General features: G+C 44.2%; 1 protein-coding gene across 1 annotated transcript; it reads right to left on the reverse strand.

Moving 5' to 3' along the window:
- Positions 1-7,702: 7,702 nt before the first annotated feature.
- On the reverse strand, positions 7,703-9,197 carry NKX2-4 (NK2 homeobox 4). The gene is made up of 3 exons (XM_032220270.1): positions 8,813-9,197; positions 7,943-8,409; positions 7,703-7,876 (listed from the first exon to the last, which is right to left on the reverse strand). The coding sequence occupies exons 1-3, from the start codon at positions 9,195-9,197 to the stop codon at positions 7,703-7,705; spliced, it is 1,026 nt and encodes a 341-aa protein (XP_032076161.1).
- Between the last annotated feature and the right edge of the window lie 14,077 nt (positions 9,198-23,274).

Here is a 23,274-nt window from a genome sequence, read left to right on the forward strand (position 1 = left end):
CCTGATTTAAAACTTTAAATGTATTTAGGATGGAACTAGAATTAAATTATCATTCTGTGTTACAGGAATTGCTGACACATTTGTAATATTGGAATAGTATTCATCTGTAGGAATAATTTTTAATATTTGAAAACAACTACACCACTCCTTGATTAGCAATTGCCTCAAGAAGTATTTGTAAATTTGTCAATAGTAAAAAGAAAATCAATTTCTGACTAATGCACACACTTAAATCAAATTTCTGTTCCTGTCAATGCATGCCAGAATTGAGAATAATGCTGGCATAGCTGCACAAGAGAATTTTATATTTACCTGAATGAGACAGCAATCAGCAATCTTCACAGCATCTCTTTCTCTCTCTCATTCTCTTAATGACCATTTTCCTTAACAACAAGGAACTGATTGCAGTTGTGAAAGAGAAGCAGAGAAGATGTATAGTATATATAGTTCTACTGAAATACTTAGAAATTCAGATACTTGCTCTTTAAAACATATAAACTGTAATTTTGTCATGAGATGAAAAGGGGTGAAATACATAGGTGATTATATGCTAATTTCTGGACTAACATGTTGCTTACTTTGAGTAGAGACCTAAGCACTTATATGCACAATTGGTGTTTACTATCGTCAGCACTTATTACAGGGTAGCATATTTACACACGCCATGGAAGTTATGAGCCAATAAAAATGGCAACATTTCTAATATTGTACTTATTGGTTGAATCAGAATAATAGAAGCAGGGCTGAATACAAATATTCACCAATTCTCACTTGTACAAATGTCAAAACAGTTCACATCTTTATTGGATAATGTTATAAAACAACCCAGTAAAAAGACCCTAAATGTTAGTTGGGAACTTTCACTGAAAAGTTAACACTGGAAAAAAGGGGATTCAAAGTATGGAATGCTGCCATGGGCAGATAAATCCCTAGGACAGGCATCCTAAACACATTTATGTTCTTAGGAAAAATGGACTACCTGGATGAACAAACGTTTCCTTCACTGTTCCAACAATCACTGACCCCTTTTATCTTCTGTGTTTTTCCTATTTTTGAGATAACATAAGCACTTCACTTTTGCTATTAAGAGTCGTCATATTGTGTACAAATAACTACTAATCTCCACTGTTCTGGAATAAGAGATCCTTTTAGACAACATGAGAGTCTAAAGTTGGAATGTTTACAGTGAAGGCTAGGGTGTAGAGGATGGAGTGAAAACAGCACAAAAACCAAAGGCTCTTGCCAAAAAAAAATGCAGGTTGATAAGCAATTCACGGGACTTGGCATCAACTATTTACTTTCTTGTTGCCAACCTACACAGTTGTCTAGGAGAGAGATGCCTATAAAGAAGTGTTTCAAAGTGCAAGGAACCCCTTTGATCTGGAATTTCATCCCAGGAAATTTATGAAAGAACAGATTTTAAGAGACGGAGTCTAGGAGACCTGTGCATTGTGCAAACAAGGCTTAAGATCCAGTAGAATATGTGTTCTGTCCTAAAGCTTTAAGAGAATCACAAGTCAAATCATAGCATATTGCAATAATGAAAATATTGAGCCTAAGACTTCTGCTTCCATCTATAATACTCATTTATGTAGTTGGACTAACAAGTAAATGTTTGCATTCACATATAAACTAATAAGAACCGAAGTCCCCCATCTTTAGTTACTCTCATTCAGAGAGCTACGTGAGTAGTACAAATTATGGGACTAAATAATGTGAATGGGCGATTTCAAGATGCTATGGCGGCAAACGGTTTGCTATACACGTGCGATCGATGGAAAGCAGCAACCAGCCGCGCCCCTCCTGGAAGAAGGCGCCTTAAGACGAGTTACCCATTAGCTGTGGGCTTTCCAAATAATCTTTCACCAAGAAATGGCTTTTGCCAGGGGTAAACCGGGGTTCTCGTCTTCAGTCTGGCCGCTTTCGGGCTCAGGATGGGCTTTAGCCCCCGTCGTCGTTCTTCCTAAACCAGTGTTTTTCAACCACTGTGCCGTGGCACACTAGTGTGCCGTGACATAGTGTAAGGTGTGCCGTGGGAAAAACACTTTATATATAGTCAATATAGGCACAGAGTTAAAAAATTTTAACATTTTCTAATGGTGGTGTGCCTCGTGATTTTTTTCATGAAAAAAGTGTGCCTTTGCACAAAAAAGGTTGAAAAACACTGTCCTAAACACCCTGATTTGCGATCCAGCGGTGACAGGGCCTTCCCGCCAAAACCGACCACTTCCAAAGATGCCCGCTTTCTGCTTCCCGCCCCCACGATTGGCCCAGCAGCCCCCACGCTCCCCGACCAAGATCGCTTGCAAGGGAAGGGGCCCAACTTTGGAGTGGGGGGGTCTCCGCCTCCTTTCTGCCGCCAGGGCCTCTTTGCTGACGGAGCTGACGGTCCTTGAGTGGCTGGGCGGCCATGGAGGTTTTCCCATAAAGAAGGCCGCCGCCTCCCCCTGTGGGAGTCTCGCCTCCCCACCCATCCCCCGCGCGCTGTGGCCCCGAGACTTGCAGCGGACTTGCGTCCATCCTCGCTGCAGAGGAACTTTGGGAGGTTCTTTGTTCCCACTTGAGACCCCCTTCCTGGCCGGGCCGCTCCAAAGACACTTATTCCCCTCTTCAGATAATGAGCTCCGCGAAGGCTGCCCGGCTTGTCTTCGCCTTAAAAGCCTGGCGAGCACTAATTGCCGGAGAAAAACCCTTTCTTTCAAACGCTCTGAAAAAATGCCGCAGCTTGAATGGGGGGGGGGAAGCTTTTTTCCCTGGGCTTCGTGAGAAGGAGAAGTGCTCGCGGCTCTCCGCAACGGGCCAGCTTTGCTTTTCATTAGAAGGACCTTTAAGTTTGAAAGCAAATTAGGGAGAAATGCTTTGGGGAGGGAGCTATCCAAGTTTCGCTTGCTTGCTTGCTTGCTTGCTCGCACAGAAAGGCGTGGAGGCCACTAATTTCAGTACTGGCAGCCTAACTGCCAGTAGAAGCGACGGGAGTTCGGTTCTAGTGCGGAGTTAACTCTGTCTCTAGGCTTCATCGATATAGGTAGTTAAATTGGCGGGGATATAGCATATATCGGTCTGCTGAAATGAGGTATTTGCGCAAAAGAGCTCTCGCTCTCTCTCAATCCAGCATCCACGTCCTGGGCATTAAGAAGCCTTCCGGATTTTTTTTTTTTGGGGGGGGGGGGTTAAAATGTACGAAACGACTAGGATTAAAATTAAACCTGTAGCCCCCCACCTAAACTGTAAAGTTGTTGTGGGGCTACTTTAATACTTTTTATTCATTTTGGATAAACTTAGCCTTAAACAAAATAGTTTCTTAATAAGATTTTGTTTTTAAAAGTATCAGTTTCTCCATTTTCTCACCTTTTCATCTAGCTTCTTGTTCTGATTTTCTTTAAAAAAAAAAACCCGTAGGAATTAAGATGCTTTTTTATGGCTTGGAGTCCACCAATATACTAGGCACCAGAAAATTATTCGACATCTCCATTCCTTCAAGTTCTTGAAATGGGAAAAGCCTTGAAAAGGATTTCTACTTGAAGTAATACCTTCAAAGCATTCAAACTCTATTGTCTGCTGTGAAATTTTGCTGCTTAAATGTTCACCCGAGCCCTGCAGCCCTAGCCCACCTGCACCTCATTCTTGCCATTGGAAACCATCTTTCCAATGATTTTCTGCCTGCCTATGTAAATAAAATTGGGTGAATGAGCTAACTACAGTACTCCTTTCAGAGAAAATCTTGCAATTTTGAAAACCTGGCACCTTCCTAAGTTTAGGTCTCTTCTGAATGGACAGGGGGGGGGGGGGCTTATTTGATCTGCTGAAATGTATATTCTCACCTGTTCTCTTCGAACCATTTTAGCAACACTTCTTTACCAGAGCGCTAATTCAGATTGTTTCCTTTGGCGAAAAGAGGAGAGCAGAGACAATCTTCTCCCCTATTTTTGCCAAGGAAACAATTTGAATCCGACTTGATAAAATGCTAAGGAACAGGCTCCCAGATTCATATATAGCCCAATCCAATTCCCCCGTTACAATATTTACAAGTGAGTTCTACAAAGAATTGGGTTTGAAGCCAACTCAGCCATATTTAGGAATGAAATCCATGCTGCAATCTCATGCTTACTCAGGAGTAACTATCTCCAAGGGACTTAGTTCTTGGCAAATGCGCATTATAGTGCAAAGCAGTCACATAAAAGTAGGAAAAAATAAGCAGTTAACATAAATTCTGCAAATTTCTGTCTTGAAGTTAATGGTTTAAATAATCTGTTCCTTACAGTTCCAGGTCCTGTATATTTTCTATTTTTGCATGTATTCCCTGCTCTTTCTTTCCCTCTACAGTCTTCTCTCTCCTCCTTTAATAATCTTTATTCTTTAATATTAAAGAAAAGTATAGTTAGAAAAAGAGTGGGGGAGACCTTACATCTTTAATATATAATTTAGGTAGATGAGTTGGTCCAAAGAAAGTGAGCGACTTTCTTACTACACAAGAAAATGCAGTGGTGTTCTTAAGTAAATAGCTAAACTATGTTTTGTCCATCATTTATTCAACATAATAAATACAATAACAAAAGGGCAATGGAAAAAGATAATTGGACTACAGCACAATCCTACATGTGTCTATTCAAAAGAGATGCTGTTGCACCCAGTAAGGGTACCTCCGGAATATATAGAAATAGAGGATTAAATTTAGATTACAATCTTAGCATGGTTACTCAGAAATAAATTCCACTAAGTCCAACCAGTCTTTCTCCTAGAAGTGCTTGGAATTATAGACTAAAGCTATTTAGAACTGATGCCTGTGCTTTGCAAGCAAGTATTTTTTTTTCAAATAAAGTTTTACCCAGATGATAGTCCAGCCCTGTATTTGTTTCAAACAAACCTCAGAGTGTATAATCCAGTGCAATTCTATGAAAAGTATTCCTCCTGAATTGATATTCGGTGTTCCAACTTCAAGATGTTGAAGTATATAAGGCATTTGATCACTTTTGTGTATGGACTCTAAACTTTTTCCAATAAAATTAGTTCGGCTTAGAATAATTTGGCCCTACTACAAATTCCCATTAATTGTACTAGTTCCCAAACCTGAGTTTTACACGATTCTGGGAATGATTACAAGGAATGAAGTTCTGCTGTGATCCGTTGCTTTTACTTCTGAATAGGGTCACAATCCAAAATCCTTCAAAAAGACACAATCCAGCGAATGATATTTTAAAATCCACCATTTTAAGTGAAATTCTAAGCATATACACTCCAAAGTAAAACCTCATTTAATACAATGGAACTTCCTCTCAGGCGAATATTATCTCACATACTTTTATTTAGAAACCTAAACAAAATATAAGGCAAATGCATCCGAAATTTTGGTGGTGTGCACTGGCCTCTTCTAAGTTATTTCAGTGGAACTGGTTCCTGCTGTCTGCATAATTGAAAGTAAATATCACTACTCTGAACTAAAATATTTATCCCCCGACTTTTTGCTCATCTGAATCAAGGTCTCATCAAACCTCTCACCCGCACCCTCTAGCCTTATCTTTCGCACATTCCAAAGGGAATTTTTCCTTCACTTACTTGAAATGAATGGGAGCTGGACAACAGCTCTGCAGTTGTTTTCTTTAAGTTCCTACGCTGAATGACTTAACCTAGAAGAAAAGTCTATTTAAATCAGCAACAAAAATGCTTTGGACTATGGTTCCATTAGGATTTGCAAACTGGAATATTAAAGGATTATAGGCTGCCGCCATACACCTGAAACCGAGACTTTCACGGGAATGGGGGAAATCCTGATCTTTGGTGTTTCCCTTAATTGACGTTTCCATAAGAAAATTTCTTGTTTCAAAATGTTTTCAAAAAGTTTTCTTGTTATCCCTAATGTTTGCATGAATTCCACCAATTGCTTTCCTAACTATCGTAAATCATGAGTAGATTCTGATTCAGACTTTACTTTATTCAATTTGTATTCATTTCAAGGTGGTCAAAGTGATCAGCCAAACCTTTTTTCATGTATTAAAATATACATCTCAAAACAAATGGAATTGCAGCTCCCCTAGGAGAAAAATATTGTTGGGTTGTTCCGGATCAAACAAAAAATATTATTCACCAATTGTGTGATAATTGAAACCAAATCAAACATAGAAACTGGATTAGAAAATACCTTCATTTCTTTTAAAAATGTAAGCAAATAATAATATATGTATATGTAATGACTGACAATATTTTGTAAAAGCATCGCTCGGGGCCAGATCAAGGTGCGATGTGGCTGTAATCACGCACATAATTGAGACTGCTTGTATCCTGCAGAGTTTAAGGGGTTTTAAACAGCCTTTCCCAAAAAGCAGTCTTCCTAACTACCCCAACGTAAACCTTCCTGGATTCATTTATCCTATGAAACGAGTATAAGATAGCAGCCTAACTATTGTCACAATTTGAGCTTTTGGGGGTTTAGTACTTTATATTCATAGAACCTGTTAGGAGTGCAGTCTGAGAAAAACTCATGCAAAAAGTGTTTTCCGTTTCCTCTTCAGCCTCTCACAGTTTGCATTTTGGCTAATTCCTTCTTTTTTCTTGATATGTTTTCTATACACCTGCAGCTAAATAATTCAAAGATTATTTTTTTTACGGATTCTGCAACACTCTCTTTTCCTTCGATTAAGAAACCACTTAGCAATTCAATCATTTTTTTACAAGCATTAAAGATTCAAACGATTAGAGGTAGGTGCGCCCTTTCGCCAAGTTTGTCCGTGCTATTTCTTAGCTCCTTCTGCAGGAAAACTCCTTGCCACATTGAACCTTTGATAAGAAATCCACAGGGAGGCAACGTTATTTTTTTTGCTAAGGACGATTTCATCTCCGTTATTAGCCCATTTGCCTTTTATTGGAATGGATCGTAGTTTGCATTACAGTTGATGTTTGCCAGTCATACAACCGAATCCCTACTAGATAACACTTAACAATAAATCTTTGTTATTTTTTTTCCCTCTCTTAAACCTGAACCCCAGATTCAACGCTTTAAAAAAAAAAAAAACCATTACCGGGTGCAACGATACAAGTAGGTCTCCTCCCCTCCCTTCTCCTCCCTGCGAATGTCGCCCCTTCTCTTTTGTGAACATGGCGGATAATGTTCGCCCGTCGACCTTGAGTTACAATTCAATCAGCTCTCAATCAGTAATAATGAGATTGCACTTAAGGGGGTTCCCAGGTAAAATTATTATTAGCGTTATTTGTAGTTCGGTTTGATTCACCAGAAGTAAGCTGCACTTTCAGGAGGCGGTTGCTGATCTTGTTCAGTTGACTTTCTCAGCTGGGTGCGCAGGGAAACCTTGTCCCAGCCAACATCTGGAGCTACCCTCTCTCTCCACTTCGGGAACTGTCTCGGAGGAAATGGGCCCTTTCCCCCCTTCCCTGAAGCTGTGGAGAGGGACCTACTGTACAGAGCACCTAACAACGTTCCCCACCTGTGTTGGGTTTTTTTTTACACTTGGCCATCGGAGGCCCCGTGTGGGTCGCCGTGTCTGCTGGCTTCGGGTGGGCAGAGCAGCTGGGGGTGGGCGCGGGAGAGAGGCCCCTTTTTCCTCCGCAATGCCCAATTTAGCAGGGGAGATCCCCTGCCCAGGTTGAACCCCGAAGGGGAAGGAAAGAAGCCAAGGGAGCTGCCGATCCAGGACGCCCACACTAGAAGGAAGAAGATGCACCTCGACGATTCGCTGGGGTGGAGGGCTTATTACCACGTCCGCCCGTAGAGCAAGCTGGCATTGACCAGGCCGCCGCTATAATCGACAGCAGCCGCGTCCATCTGTGCCAGGGAGCTCACTTGACCGTGCAAGGAAGGGGGGCTGGGAGACATCTCCTCCAGGTCCGGGGCTTGCCCCAGCGAGGTCCCTTGCGTTTGCGGGTGCTGATGCTGAGCAGCGCTCCCGCCTGCCCCGCTGCTGCCCCCGGCCCCGGAAGCTTGGCCGGCGGCGGCTTGGCCCGCGGCGGAGGCGGCTGCTGCGCTGTGCGGACAAGGCTTGCCGTCCTTGACCAAGACGGGCACCGCCACGCGTCTCGGAGATGCCGCTTGGGTTGGGGCCGGCGGCTGGCACAGGCCGGGTCCCTCCGGGGGCTGTTGCTGCTGCAGCTGTTGAGCCGCCTTGTCTTTGGCTTGGCGCTTCATCTTGTAGCGGTGGTTCTGGAACCAGATCTTTACCTGGGTGGGCGTGAGGTGGATGAGGCTGGCGAGATGCTCCCTCTCGGGCGCCGACAGATACTTCTGCTGCTTGAAGCGCCTCTCCAGTTCATAGACCTGCGCCTGCGAAAAAAGCACCCTCCTTTTCCTCCGCGGAGCGGCGTGAAGACCGGGGGCCATGGATTTGGCAGCCTCCGCGATTCCTGACAGAGCTCCCATGCCGGCCATGTTCATGGCCCCGGAGGGCCCCATCAGCCTGGAAACTGAGCACACGGGGCACAAGTTAAAAGAAGTTATCTCCAAGGCCAAGAAGCAGAGAAGGGGCGGCCCTGAAGACAGAGACCAGCGGTCATAATCACCGGTGGTATTTTAAAATAACTTTAATATTAGCGGTTCCCCTCTAAGACAGAAGAGGACCCTCTTTTCCTCCCCACTCGGCCCTGGGATTCTCTGAACACACCCAACAATTCTTCCTTTTCCCCCACTACAATTGGTCCCCAAACTCGGGATTTTCTCTGGGAAAAAGACACTTGAGGAAGAGCACTATCCCAAAGAGGGCTTCATATGGGACGCCCTTCAGAGCACACACCTCCACCCACCCACCCCCGGCAAAAAGAACCCCCCCAGCTGATCCAGTCCCTCCCTCTGTCGCCCCTCCCCGCTTACTCGTGGGGTATCGGGGATCCGGGTTGGCTCCATACCAGCCGGAGGCTGCTGTGCTGCTGCGCACGCTGTCTGGATAGGACGCCAGGTCGCCCACGTTGCCCAGCCCGCCGTTGCAATAGCCAGCCACCGAACCGTGAGCGAACTGCGAGACCCCCGCGTGGGCCATGGGGTGGTAGGCGGCAGTATTGTGGCCTGCCATGGGATGCTGCTGCTGGGACGGGAGGGCTGAACTTGAGGTCTGGCGGTAGGCGGTGGCGCCCACCCCCACGCCCAAAGGGACCCCCAGGCTGCCCTCCATGGCGCCGAACTTCTTGTAAGTCTCGTCCATGGGACTCAGGATGTCGGAGACGGAGAAAGGAGTCGTGTGCTTGGGGCTGAGCGACATGGCTCGCCGGGCAGCCCCTGGGCTCCCTTCCTGATCGCCCGGCGGACGCTGCTGTTGAGTCCAGAGAAAAAGGGGGTTGAGCGCCGCCGCCGCCGCCGCGCGGGAACCCGGCAGGGGGAGGAGGAAAGGGAAGGGGGGCGTCGCGCCAGCCCCCCCTTCCCTTTCTCTCTAGCTAGCGTTTATTTTAGACCGGCGGCGCCAGGTTTACGACAGATACTACGGGGGCGGAGCCACAACGCTGCCCCCAGCCGCCAGCCCCCCCCCGCACTCTGTCTCAGTCCTGGATCCTTTGCCTGGCGCCCTCTCCAGCAAGGGAGGGGTTCCCCGAATCTCCATTCTCAAAGTCTGAAAAGATTGGAAGAGCCCCTCACAACAGCTCTTCATTCCTGCGCTCCGCGCCGGGAGGACAGTCCAACAAGGTGTAGCGGGGGTGGGTGGGCTCCCATTGGCGAGTGAGCCTCCCCCCCTCTCCCCAGCGAGGTCGGGCTCCCGACTGGAAGGGTTTCTTTCTTTCACCGTTCCCGCACCGGTGGGAGATCCTTAAGAGGGTATCCAACAGAATATCCTGAAGCGTTGGCCACTCTGATCTGGGAGGCCAGCGGTGTCTCCATTAAGAGGGTTAATCACTCCTTTGGGCTTCCTAGCACAACGTGGCAGTAAAGGGTGTAGTGTGCTGAACTACAAGGGCTTGCTTGAATTAGTTGACTACAAGATGGGGAACCAACCCAACTTCTTTTCAAGAAGTAAGCGGTCGGAAAAGCGGGGAAGGTAGGTAAAAGAGTGTTTTAATGGTACGAGAGACTCTTCCGCTCCAGGGGCCTCGGCACGATGGGAACTGCCGTTCCACACATCTGGAAAACTGGGATACTGGGATACAGTAACTGCACGGCACCCAGGAAGACCCAATAATGCGGACCCGGCCTCGGGAAACCGAAGGATGGCACTGGCGACAGAATAACAGGATGAAGACAAGGGACTCTCTGGCAGGGAGCAAGACTGTCACCACGGGAATCCTGCCGAAGATTAATATTGCTTCCTGTCTACGACAGAGTTGATCCCCGAGCTTCGTGGTGTTGATACCGTTTGGGAGGAAATCCCATGGTAACACACAGGCTTTGTTCTGGCCTTATCCTTAAGAGAGGGCTACCTGCCCCTAAAGACGTCCTCAACTATTGAAGTTTCTAAGTGGAAAGAGATCTCTGCTCATCGTAGATAATTGCATAATTGTACCAAGTCCCTGGGAATCCTCTTTCTCCCTTGTAGTTGGGAGGACCAGACTGACTAGGAAACACACACACACACACACACACACACACACACACACACACACACCGGGTCAATAACAATAATAAGCAAACAAATAATAAATAAAACCAACTTAAGACACAAATTTAATAAATGAACAAATAATAATACATTTGTGACTGAGCAAACATTGGGCTGGAAACATTGGCTCCCAACCAGCCGTGGAAGACACGTGCTTTACAAGACTCACAATGTTGTCTATAATCTGGGCGAGACGGTTCTTTTTTATTAAAGGGAGAGGGCTGAGAGGTGCATTCAACCACTGATGAAGAAAGCCAAGTAGAGGGTGCAAAAGTGCTTCGCCTATCGCGGCACAAGTGAACAATGTCCCGGGAGAAAAAGAATGACTTTCCATTAAATAGCTGGGCTTCCTGAAACTTGCAGCCGAAGAGAGCCAGTGGCTGGAGAGATGTCAACCATCTGCGCGATCTAAATCAGACGGACCTTAAAGCGGGCACCCCCTTTTAGCTTCTTTTTGATTGACAAGTTGACCCTGAAGGCGAATGCTGGGCTCCCGGTCTGAGCTGGGAAAGGTGGTTCCCTCCGCTGCCTGGGATCACGGAGAGCTACTTCAGCGTTCGTGGGTAGAGGGGTTTCACGCCGATTCATGGGCACAGAACAAAACCGAGTGGCACAGGACCCGTAAGAGATTCTCCTTGTCCTGCTCTCGTTTATCAGCGCGAACCAAGGAAGATAGGTTCCTTCTCGAAGTTGCCAAAGGGTAAGCAGGAGAGAGAACGAGGCCGGGAGACCAAGCGCTGGTGATACCAAGTACCCACCGTGGAGTCACAACTCTTGGCTTAGGGGAAACACTGCCAAGGCCAGGCTCACGCTGCAGGCGGTGGTGAGAGATGGTGCGCTCAGCTTGCGGTGCGCTCAGCTTGCAAGGCGAGAGAGGCGCGGAGGTCAGCGCGCCCTGCGAGTGCCGCGCTTCGTTCTGGAAGCAAGCTGTCTGCTGTAATTGCCACCCCCCTTAAGCAAAAAGTGAAGAAGGGGCCTCCCCCCCCCCAAGCTTAAGATAACACCGCTGTATACGGTATTTCATTGAAAAGGAGCAGGGCCCCAAATAGGAAGAGGTGCCACTAAAACGGCCGAGAGGGAACTAGGCGCGTGGAAAACAGTCTCTCCAAGCACCTTCCTCTTCCCCCCCGCAGCCCGAATTCCAGGTGCGTGACTTAAACGCACCTGGCCGGCTAATGGGGTGAATCAGCCTGAAGCGCCTAGACTGTCCCTGCATTGGTTTCTCCCGTAAACCGTTGCTGTTTTCTGACTAGAAACAACTTTTTTGCAACATCCCAACAACAGTAGGCCGCAGCTATTGTTTGCCCAACAGTACTTCAGTCTGCAGATGGGACTCACTTGACTGATCAGCTTTGGAACAGCTTTTCAACATGGAAAACATGCTGGCAAGAAGAAAAGCTGGCAGGTGGGAGAAGCTCCTGAGAGTCTTTTGATGTGGAAGGGAGCTTTCCTTCATTGTTCCAGCTTGAAGTGGCACAGCCTAGACGAGGGTGTCTCTATTGTTTAAAAATGCACCACAATAATATATTTAGGCCTCTGTTTCTCAGGGCTCTTATGATACAGACCTCAAGTCAAGAGTTAAGTTCTTTTGAGGATGAGGAGCAGGGAAAGCCCCCAATATTTTATATGAGCCTCAGAAGAGTGATAAGCCCATATTAAAACTTTCACTGAAACTAATACTGTTTAAAATATATAATTTAGGCTGAAATGAAATTAAATCTCCAGAATACAAACTTGCATAAGCAATTTTGTAAAACCTTTCATTAAAATGTATCGACATTTGTTGCATAATTGGTCAACTTCTAGGGGAAGGTGTTACTGACCAAATGACACATAGATAAAGAAGAGGAAGTGAAAGGGGTGTGTTTTTTTTTTACAGAGAAGAATTACATTTCAGAACTGGTTTGTGTGCACCTTAAACTATAAAGAAATCCATAGAAGATTTCTGTGGAGATCCCCAATCAGCCATTAATCACTTACTATCTGTAGAGCCCCCCTAAAGTCCCAGGGCCTTTTCTCTGAGAAAGAACCTTTCTAGATCCATTATGGAGTGGTTCTTCCTTACATGCTCCTCAATCATGTTTTGAATGAGCCAGTACTTTTTGGCACAATTGAGAATTGTTATTGATATATAAATTTTATCAATCACATTGCAAAGGATTTTCAACCAAAGTAATAAAAGCTCATAACTGAAGCCCTTTTCCTGGGGCCCGTGTTACAGAGACATTTTTACTACTTCATTTCACCATTAATGTATAAATACTCAAGATGCAAGGACAATTCTACACTTTCCTGCTGCTTTCAGATACAAACCCTGCTACAATATACTCTGTTGCTAAGTTATGCATTGTAGCACTTAAAATTCATCAGATGGTGGGCTGTAACATAAAGGGCTCCTAGACTTAAGGAGCATCTAAGCCATGATACTAGCATCGCTCCGTAATTTGATATAGTCTTCCACATACTAAGCTTAATACTCCTCTACAGCAATCTAATGCTCCTGAACCTTCTTTTAGATTCTTTTAAACTCTTATTTTATATATGCGTCCTTTCTTACTATATCTTCTAGTTTTTCATTATTTTTATGTATCTTCTATGCTTTTTAATTAAATGTAGCCCATGCTCCTTATGCTGTTGTATGATCAGGTGGGATTATGCTTTCTGGGTGGGTCGGATATGATATGCATTGGTTCTGTCATGTTCTTAAATGTTACATTTACATTGCTAGCACTTCTGAACCGAAAGGAAGTTTTATGGTTGCTTTAGGGAACAAAATGGATTTTCTCCACACATTTATAGTAATTGCCTTTGTACTTTTCTCACTCGCTTTATAGTTGGTGCTTTGCAGATTGCAATGGGAAGGAGAGCTGTGGTGATAGATAACACAGGATCTGGTCCCTTCCAAACTGCTAAGATGAAAAGTCTGTGTAAATATTTAACTTTTTCTCTAAAGGCTAAAATGGGATGGGAAACTTTGGGCCAGAAAGCACAACAATAAAATACATAAAGCTATAATTATCAATGAAACTTTAAAAATGCAATTATATAAAATACATTATTATAGTACAAATACCAGTGGCAACCATCAAAATTTGTGCTAAACCTAAACCCCAAGTAGGATAGGTGCAACAACTTATAGCACAAAATCAGATAATTGGGAAAGCTATGTCAGGGCCCTGACTAGAAGCAGTGACAGATATTATGCTCTCTACCAAGGTATTTCTTTAAAATGGAATAAATATATATCTTCCTTGATTCTCTCTAGAGAGAACAACCAAGAAGCATATGGCATCCACAGAGCCACATGGACATAAGCACTGCTGAAAAGAGATGTGTATATACCGCCCCCCACAACTGCGGAGGATGTAGTACATTCAGGCCAGTGGGGGGTTTCAAAAAATTTTCGAACCTACTCTGTGGGTGTGGCCTCCTTTGTGGGGGTGGCTTGCCAGCCATGTGACCTGGTGGGAGTGGCTTGCCGGCCATGTGTTTTCTTTCTTTCTTTCTTTCTTTCTTTCTTTCTTTCTTTCTGTCTTTGTTTCTTTGTTTGCTTCTTTCTTTCTTTGTTTGTTTCTCTCTCTCTCTCTCCTTCCTTTTGTCTCTCTGTCCCTTTTTCCTTTTTTTCTTTCATCTCTCACTTTTTCTTTCTTTTTTCTTTTTTTCTTTTTTCTTTTTTTCTTTTTTTCTTTTTTTCTTTTTTTCTTTTTTCTTTTTTCTTTTTTTCTTTTTTTCTTTTTTTCTTTCTTCCTTTCTTTCTCTTTCTCTCTCTGTGTGAGTCTCTCTCTCTCTCTCTCTCTCTCTCTGTGTGTGTGTGTGGCAGTGGTGGGTTTCAAAAATTTTTGGAACCCCTTCTGTAGGTGTGGCCTGCTTTCTGGGTCCACTGGTGGAACCTCTTCTAACCGGTTCGGTAGATTTGACGAACCGGTTCTACTGAACTGGTGCGAACTGGCAGGAACCCACCTCTGATTCAGGCTGGCCAAGGTGAAAACCTAATGAAATTTCAGAATTAGATCTGGAGAAAGACAAGATGTTTCCACATTCCCATTTGAGAAGAAACCATAAACTGTACGGTTGGATACTTGGCTTAAAGTGGTTTGAAAATCAATATCCCAGAGCTGTCTCTAACATAGAACAGCATTCTTGATACATTTGGAACTGGGAGTACTGCTGTTATTTGAATTGGATAGCTTTCAGGATATTAAACTTTAAAAAAAATGCAAATTGAACATTTCATTAATATGTCATTTATATAACTTAATGTACTTTTTTTTTATTTTATTACTTTTGCCTTTATTTGTATGCCGCCCTTTTCCCTGAGGGGACTCAGGGCGGCTCACAATTCAAAAGGGAGGGGGGAAACAACAAACAGTAAACAATACAGCATATTAAAAACGCAACAATCACACCATTTGAGTGGGGCTATAATGTTATGTCTTGCAAACACTAGCGCTTGATAATTTAATATGATTTTTTTTTTTTAGGCAAAAGGAAGCCAGTGCCCTCAATGCCTTCTCATTCCCACTTGGGAGACAGGCAGAATGTCTACATTGTCTACATATAGCAAAGCTGCAATTATTATTATTAGGTCCCTGATGCTCTCTGAGCTTCGTTGTTTTCTTCCAGACGTTTCGTTATCCAAACTAGGTAACATCATCAGTGCTAGTATTGGAATTACATGGGCCCGCTAACCTTGGAGATTGAGGCTTAGAATTGAAAGACTGTGAATTATTGAAATGATAGGCAGACTAAAAAAGGGAGGCCTGGAATATACCCCTCTTTTGGTGGAAACCAGCTCAGAAATGTGCTCCCATACAACAGAAGGAGAACTTTAGGAATAGGTAACACATTGTCTACTCCCTTCCAAACTACTAAGATAGAAACTCTGTATAAGTATTGAGCTTTTTCTCTAAAATCTAAAATGGAAGGGAACTGTCCCCAGTATTTATTTATTTATTTATTTATTTATTTATTTATTTATTTATTTATTTATTTATTTATTAGACTTATATACCGCTTCATAGGGCTTTCAGCCCTCTCTAAGCGGTTTACAAATTTTTTTTAGCAAATTGAGTCAGCAACTTGCCCCCATAGTCCGGGTCCTCATTTCATGTGAAGTTTCCGCTGTTCGCCCATGAGGCCAATGTTGAGAAAAGACAGGAGACAAATTTTCTCGGGATGGAGCGACCCAGATGAGAGTCTGAGAGCCCCTTTATTGAAATAGGACAAAGGCAGGAGGAGCAATAGCATGTGCTTAAAAACAGCCTGTAAAAGTACAATTTCTAATCTACTGCTTCAGGAAAGTTCTTTCTATATATGGTCAAATCCTGGACGTCAATGGTAGGGCACATCTCAGAATGTTATGTTATTCACTATCAGGATGTTATGGCTTTCTAGGAGTTTGTTTTCTCCTGTGTGATTCAGCGTGACTCTGCAGGCCCTAGTATGAACTAGGCCATGGAGGACACACACCTACACAAGGAACTGTATTACAACAATTTCACCCACCTCGGAAGGATGGAAGGCTGAGTCGACTTTAAGCTGGTGAGATTTGAACCGCTGAGCTGCAGATCACAGTCAGCTGAAGTGGCCTGCAGTACTGCACCCTAACCACTGCGCCACCTCGGCTCTATGAGTATGCCTCTCATTTCACATACCAGTGTTCCCATGTTGGAAAAGGAAGTCTAAAGAAGCTTTCTGTTCACTTTCATGTGAGGAAGACCCTCACGGAGAAAACAAAATTGCTGATAATGCTGAGGATACTGTCCATGCAATTATCAGCAATCCCCTACCACCACCACCACCACCACCCTGATATGGAAATGAGCAAGACAAGGTCTAAGACTTAGCAGTCAGGGTTAGGGACACTGAACAGGAACTTTCCCGAATAGCCATCTCTGATTTCAGCTCCTCCACGGAAAAGCAGATTTTTGTCTGTCTAGAGGTAGGGAAATGTTGAGGTATTTCTCATCCAGAAATGGGAATAAGCTGTAATTGTTTTAGGAGTTAAATTTGCCTTTTGAAACTGATCTGAATTCTCTGAAGGACACTAAATAATTTTAAATGCCTTATTTTTGTAGGTCAACCCAAGAAATTTTGCAGCCTGAAGAAGAGTGTCCTATCTACGAAACACCACCATACAAACCAAAAAAAGTTATTCTGCCAGTAGATAGACATGCAATGCCGTAGCCGATCTTACCTTATATGATGAGATTGGATGACAACAAGAGTGTCCAATGGGTGTGATTAAAAAGGAGAAGATGGTGGCTATGTGGCTACAATCAAAGCTCTTCCTGAGTCCCCTTCGGGGAAAAGGGCGGCATATAAATGTAATAAATCCAAATGTAATAAATCCAATTCCTGTTTTTTAATGTGAATTACATCTGTGACACACATAAAAATAGGTAGAGCTTTAATCACATCATTGTGGCCATCTTTTTTTAAAATCATAAATTATGGATACCCCTAGATCAGTGTTTCTCAACCTTGGCAATTTGAAGATGTGTGGACTTCAATTCCCAGAATTCCCCAGCCAGCGAATGCTGGCTGGGGAATTCTGGGAGTTGAAGTCCAGACATCTTCAAATTGCCAAGGTTGAGAAACACTGCCCTAGATGACAGGATATTATTCTTTGACAATGAAATATCTTGGCCTGGCTCTACAATTTCCCATCATAGTTGAACAGTATTTTCTTTTAAACTGTCCTTTCCTCATGAGTAATATCCCCCATTTAACTTATACTTTAATTTAAGAGGGAGTCAAACTATTCTCCAAGGCACCTGAAGATAGAACAAGAAGCAATGGGTGGAAACTGATCAAGGAGAGAAGCAACTTAGAACTGAGGAAAAATTTCCTGACAGTGAGAACAATTAATCAGTGGAACAACTTGCCTCCAGAAGTTGTGAAAGCCCCAACACTTGAAGTCTTTGAAGAAGATGTTGGATAGCCATTTGTCTGAAACGGTATAGGGTATCAGGGCTGCTTCCCTCAGTAACCAAGAAAGAAACCACTCAACTCCATTTTGCAGAATTAAGAGTACTTTTACTGGTCATGAGTAGATAGTAGCTAGGCAAAGCAAGATCTGAGGCAAAAGCGCACGTAATCATAGATATCAATATGTCACCCAACCCCCTCCCCTTGGTAACCCCATCCCATAGTCCCATCCGCACATCCCACAGGTGTCTGTTGTCATATAACTCCTTGTGTAGGTGTGGCGGTCACCCATGGCCCAGTGCATAACAGGGCATGCACAGCCACGCTGAACCACACAGGAAAAAACAAGTCCCAAAAGATAAAACATCCTGACCAGGATATGACCATATATAGACAGAACTTCCCTGAGCAGTAGATTAGCAATTGTAGTTTGACAGGCTGTCTTAAATCACATGCTGATTGCTCCTCCTGCCTTTGTCCTATCTCAATAAAAGGGGCTCCCAGACCCCAATCTGGGTCGCCTCATCCCAAGAAAACTCATGTCCGTGTCTTTTCTCAACATTGGCCTCATGAGTGAACCACGGGTACTTCACAGGTGTCATGTGGGAGACATCTTCAAAAATCATCATCAGGTTGGTATGCCGGACAGTTGGCCTTGGTGGCAAATCCTCTATCTGTAGCATGCACAGTAGATGATGAGAACAACTCCCTTTTCACAGTCACTCCAGCACATTTCCCCACCCAAATACCATGCCCCCTCTCCCTGTTTCAATGGCAGCCGAAAGCAAAACAGAGGCTGACATAGGGTTTCCTGCCTAGGCAGGGGGTTGGACTAGAAGACCTCCAAGGTCCCTTCCAACTCTGCTATTGTATTGTATTGTATTGTATTGTATTATACCTTTTTAGCATTTCTCACCATTCAAAGTAAGTTAATACTTTCATAGCAAGTGTGAATCGAGCAACGACACACAAAAGGAATGATTGGTCCATCTTACAGTAAACATGCAAATTAAGATTCAGTAGAAAGATGCTGGTTGCTTGAAATTATGTGGTCAGAAATAATAGGTAAAAGGTAAAAGCTTTCCAAGTTCAGTTGTGCCCAACTACAGGGTGCAGTGTTCATCTCTGCTTCTTGGAGGGAGAAATGGGGAGTCAGCGTTGTCTGAAGGCATTTTTCATGGTCATGTGGCCAGCATGGCTATATGCTAAAGGTGCACAGAATGCTGTTTCCTTCCCATCAAAGTGGTACCTATTAATCTACTTGCATTCACATGCTTTTGAACTGCTAGGTGAGCAGGAGCTGGAGCAGGAATAAGAACTCACCCGTTGTGCACCATAAAGGTGTTGAATCTTGGCTGTCAGCTTTCCAACTGACAAGTTCAGCATCTTTAACTGCTGGACCATTGCAATAATAGTAGTAGTAGTAATGATGATGAAATAACAATAACAATAATAATTGCGACATAATTCAGTAGCACAAATGATCCATTGGAATTTGTGCAAAAATTATAATATTAAGACAGCAACAAACTGGTGGGAACATAAGCCTGAAAAAGTCACCGAAAATCAGATGGTTAAGATCTTGTGGGATTTTTGCATACAAACGGACAAAATACTGGCGTATAATACATCAGACATCACACTGGTTGAGAAAAACAAGGTTACAATCATAGACATTGCAATACCAGGTGAAAGCAGGGTTGCCAAGAAGGAACATGAAAAAATAGCAAAATACCAGGACTTAAAAATCGAAATTCAACGACTATGGCACAAACCAGCAGTGGTAATTCCAATGGTAATTGACACACTGGGTGCTATTCCAAAAGCACTGGAATTACATTTAAAATAGTTAAAAATTGACAAAATCACCATCAGTCAAATGCAAAAAAGCCGCACTGCTTGGATCTGCACGCATATTACGAAAATACGTTACGACGTCCTAGGCCCCTGGGTGGGGCCCGACTAGTAACCAATGCCAAATCCGGCGAAACAACTGGCCGCTGTGATACAATTGTATAATAATAATAATAATAATAATAATAATAATAATAATAATAATAATAATTCCAGTTGACTGAGTTTCATGTTTAATGAATACAGAATATAATCATAATAAGGCATGACAAGTTCAGAGACCTGATTTTCAATTGCTTGAAGAGGGATGAGATTAAGGTCCTGACATAAGGAAAAAGACACTGGGCATATTTGTACCATAATCAGGCTCAAGCAGAAAAAGGTCCTAGGAAGTATGTACCACTTTTCCAATTAATAAAGATGTGAGTATGCACAATTGAAAACAGCTTCTATGAGCCTTGCCAATAATATGACTGCATTGAGTGGCCACCTGTTTCAAAGGCTTTGCACAGTTCTGTAGTCTTGGATGAGGAAGGATATATGTCTTATGACCTGGAACACACCCTTTGATAATTGCAGATTCCTGGATGAAAGGCATAGCAGAAACACCTTCAAAAACCGTCCCATTTATGAGCAAAATCAAATATTTGCAATATTGTGCAATTATGGTGTCTGCAACAGAGGTGGGTTCCTACCAGTTCGCACCTATTCGGTAGAACCGGTTCGTCAAATCTACCGAACCGGTTAGAAGAGGTTCCACCAGTGGACCCGGAAAGCAGGCCACACCTACAGAAGAGGTTCCAAATTTTTTTGAAACCCACCACTGGTCTGCACAATATCAGACTTCATATCAAAAAGAAAGACAAATCCACCTTCTTCCAGAAATTCAATCCTCCATTCAGAAATTAAATAACAGCAGGTCATCAGGGACTTGATAGTGCTAGATAAATTGCTTTAGAGTAGGCAAGTATGGAGTCACGATACATGGTATGCAGACACTCTGCACAGTGCAAAACACAAAATTCAAGCCATTGTTTTTTTGACCTTGAGACTGGAATGTTCTTATTCCACATTTCAATGGTTCTGTCTAGTCAAAGCAGTGCTGGGTTCTGTCTTATTTTAGTCTTTACAATCAAACATACCATGGTAACAGATAAATTAGGGTTGACTCAAACCCTAACGAGTCACTTTGTAAGGATGATGGGTGTTGGATGGATAGGTAGATGGATGGATGGATGGATAGATAGATAGATAGATAGATAGATAGATAGATAGATAGATAGATAGATAGATAGATAGATAGATTACTCAAGAATATTTAAAGTGCATACCCAGGAATCATCCGAAGGATTCAAAGTAGGCTGTAGATTGGAAATTCTATCTGACTTGTCTCCCTTCTAGATTAGACCAACCTAAAGAAATGTTTATTTGTTCTTTATCTTTTAGTGCCATGGAACCAATCTTAGAGGTCTCTTGGCACAAGGTCCAGGGGCCCTCCTTGAAAAAAACCCTTGATTAAATTCTTAGGATTTAAAATATCAACTAGTTAAGTCAGTGAGCTGGTTCATATTTCATGCTAAGCCATAGTGTGTTTTGTTTGCTTTTGGCTTAGCATGATGTGTGAAACCAGTTATTATGATTATACAATACACACACTACTGTGTGTGAATTTGGTCATCATGGCTTAGCACAATGCCAGAAAGCAATTTGCACATTTCAGCTTGTTGTAAAAACCATTGAACAAGCTACTTGGATTTTCTGATAAATACATTCAATGAGAAACAAGTTGTAGTTCAGTTATTTTTTTGTTGTTGAAGCTAGTCATACAAGTTGTAATAATTTTACAGACAGCAAAAGAAGCCTTGGAGAGAGGACCAATCCTTTTCGATAGACCTAATGCACAAAGGCCAGCTGATTGTCACATGCACACACACACATGCATGCCAGCAACCCAGAAGAGGAATGGGCGATGCCGTGCGTGCCAGGTGACATGGCTCCACATGCCACTTTGGGACCGTGTGCCATAGGTTCGCCATCACCGTCTTAGGAAATGATGGGAAGCAAAACAATTAAAGCAGTGTTTCTCAACCTTGTCAACTTGAAGGTGCCTGGACTTCAACTCCCAGAATTCCCCAGCCAGCATTCACTGACTAGGGAATTCTGGGAGTTGAAGTCCAGTCACCTTCAGGTTGACAAAGTTGAGAAACACTAAATTAAAGTGTTAGGGCAGTGGTCCCCAACCTTTTTATCGCCGCGGACCAGTCAGCCTTTGATAATTTTACCGTGGCCCGCTGAGCGCACGCAGGGGTGGGGGGGCGTTGTTCTGCAGCGATCATGGCCCCCAGCCATTAATGTCTAAACTGCTGCAAGATATACTTAAATATTGATAAAATGTGAGGGGGTGTACTCACTTCTGTGATATCTATCCATCCATGTCTGTCTCTGTCTCTGTCTCTCTCTCTCTCTGTGTGTATGTATGTGTGTATGCGTGTATGTGTATATATCCTCTATCTATCTATCTATCTATCTATCTATCTATCTATCTATCTATCTATCTATCTATCTATCTATCTATCTATCTATCTATCTATCTATTTATCTATTTATCCATCCATCCATCCATCCCTCTCTATCTATCAATCACCTATCCACCATCTATCTATCTATTCTAGCTGGCTGGGCAATTTGGGGAGTTGAAGTCCAAAAGTGTTAAAGTTGCTGAGATTGAGAAATGAGGACGAAACAAAAGGGAAGAGAATGAAACAAGGTCGTAGAGAGAGATTGCAAAATGAAAGGGCAACTTCTCTTTTTATTTCCTTCCACCCCCACCACCCCCACCACCCCCACCGTGCCTCTCTGGCAATTGGCTGCCCAGGAGGTGGGGAGGGGAAGATGTTTCACAGACAGCTGCCACCCGCCCATCTCTCTCTCTCTCTCTCTCTCTCTCCGCCTCCCCATCTGACCTCGGCTGCTCCACGGCGGAGACCCCAGAAGGCAAGCAAAAAAAAAAAAAAGGGCTCAGGAGTGGGGGAAGAAAACAAACCCCATCACGTTCCTATCTGTGAAAGCTCCCCGCTCCCTTCCTGGGCAGCCAATTGCCAGAGAGGCAGTGTGTGTACGTGTGTGTGTGTGTGGGGGGGGTTGGCAGCCCGCGGCGCGCCTAGTCCGCTGTGGAATGCGCTGCCACCCGCCCAGCGCTCGCTCTCTCACTCTCTCTCTCTCTCCCCCCCCTCCAATCTCCCGCTTCTGCTTCGACCGGCCAGCAACTTGTCCCCGCTTGCCCGGGGACTGGCCTCTGATTGGCTGGCGGGGAGAAAGCCTCGCCAGGGAAGGAGGCGAGGACTCCGCGGTGACGTCATGGGGACGGCGCCCCCAGGTAGCGGCGAACCGAACGCGCTCCGTCTCCACGGGCTACCAAGGCGGCCAGGCGGGCGGCCGGGGTGGGAGTGGGGTTTGGACCGGAGAGGCGGCTCTCGGGTTCGAGTCCCGGGGTTGATCTCAGGCTGCGCGTGTGGGTGAAGAGGCAGAGGGATCATGGCCCCCGGCCGCTGCAGCGATCATGGCCCCCGGCCGCTGCGCGGCCTGGTGCCAGGTACTCCGCGGCCCGGCACCGGTCCGCGGACCGGGGGTTGAGGACCACTGTGTTAGGGAACATAGCCTTTTTATGGAGTCTGGCTGCAGAATAGGTCAACTCTAAATTATCAATCAGGGTTGAAATATGACTTTTCAGAATGAATCTCTTTCTCAAATGCTGCGTGCTGGAAGTGGATTTCAGAAGTTACATAAGACTGAGTGGCTTTGGATGTTGCCCCCGAAGGACAGCCTAGACAGTCCGTCCTTAATCCTGGGGGGGCGAAAATTTACACCCCCTCAGAGGCCCGCAATTTGGGGGACCTCCTGGATTCGCAGCTGACACTGGAACACCATCTGTCGGCTGTGACCAGGGGGGCCATTGCCCGGGTTCACC

The sequence above is a fragment of the Thamnophis elegans genome, chromosome 6 (assembly GCF_009769535.1).
Source record: "Thamnophis elegans isolate rThaEle1 chromosome 6, rThaEle1.pri, whole genome shotgun sequence".
Lineage (NCBI taxonomy): Eukaryota > Metazoa > Chordata > Lepidosauria > Squamata > Colubridae > Thamnophis > Thamnophis elegans.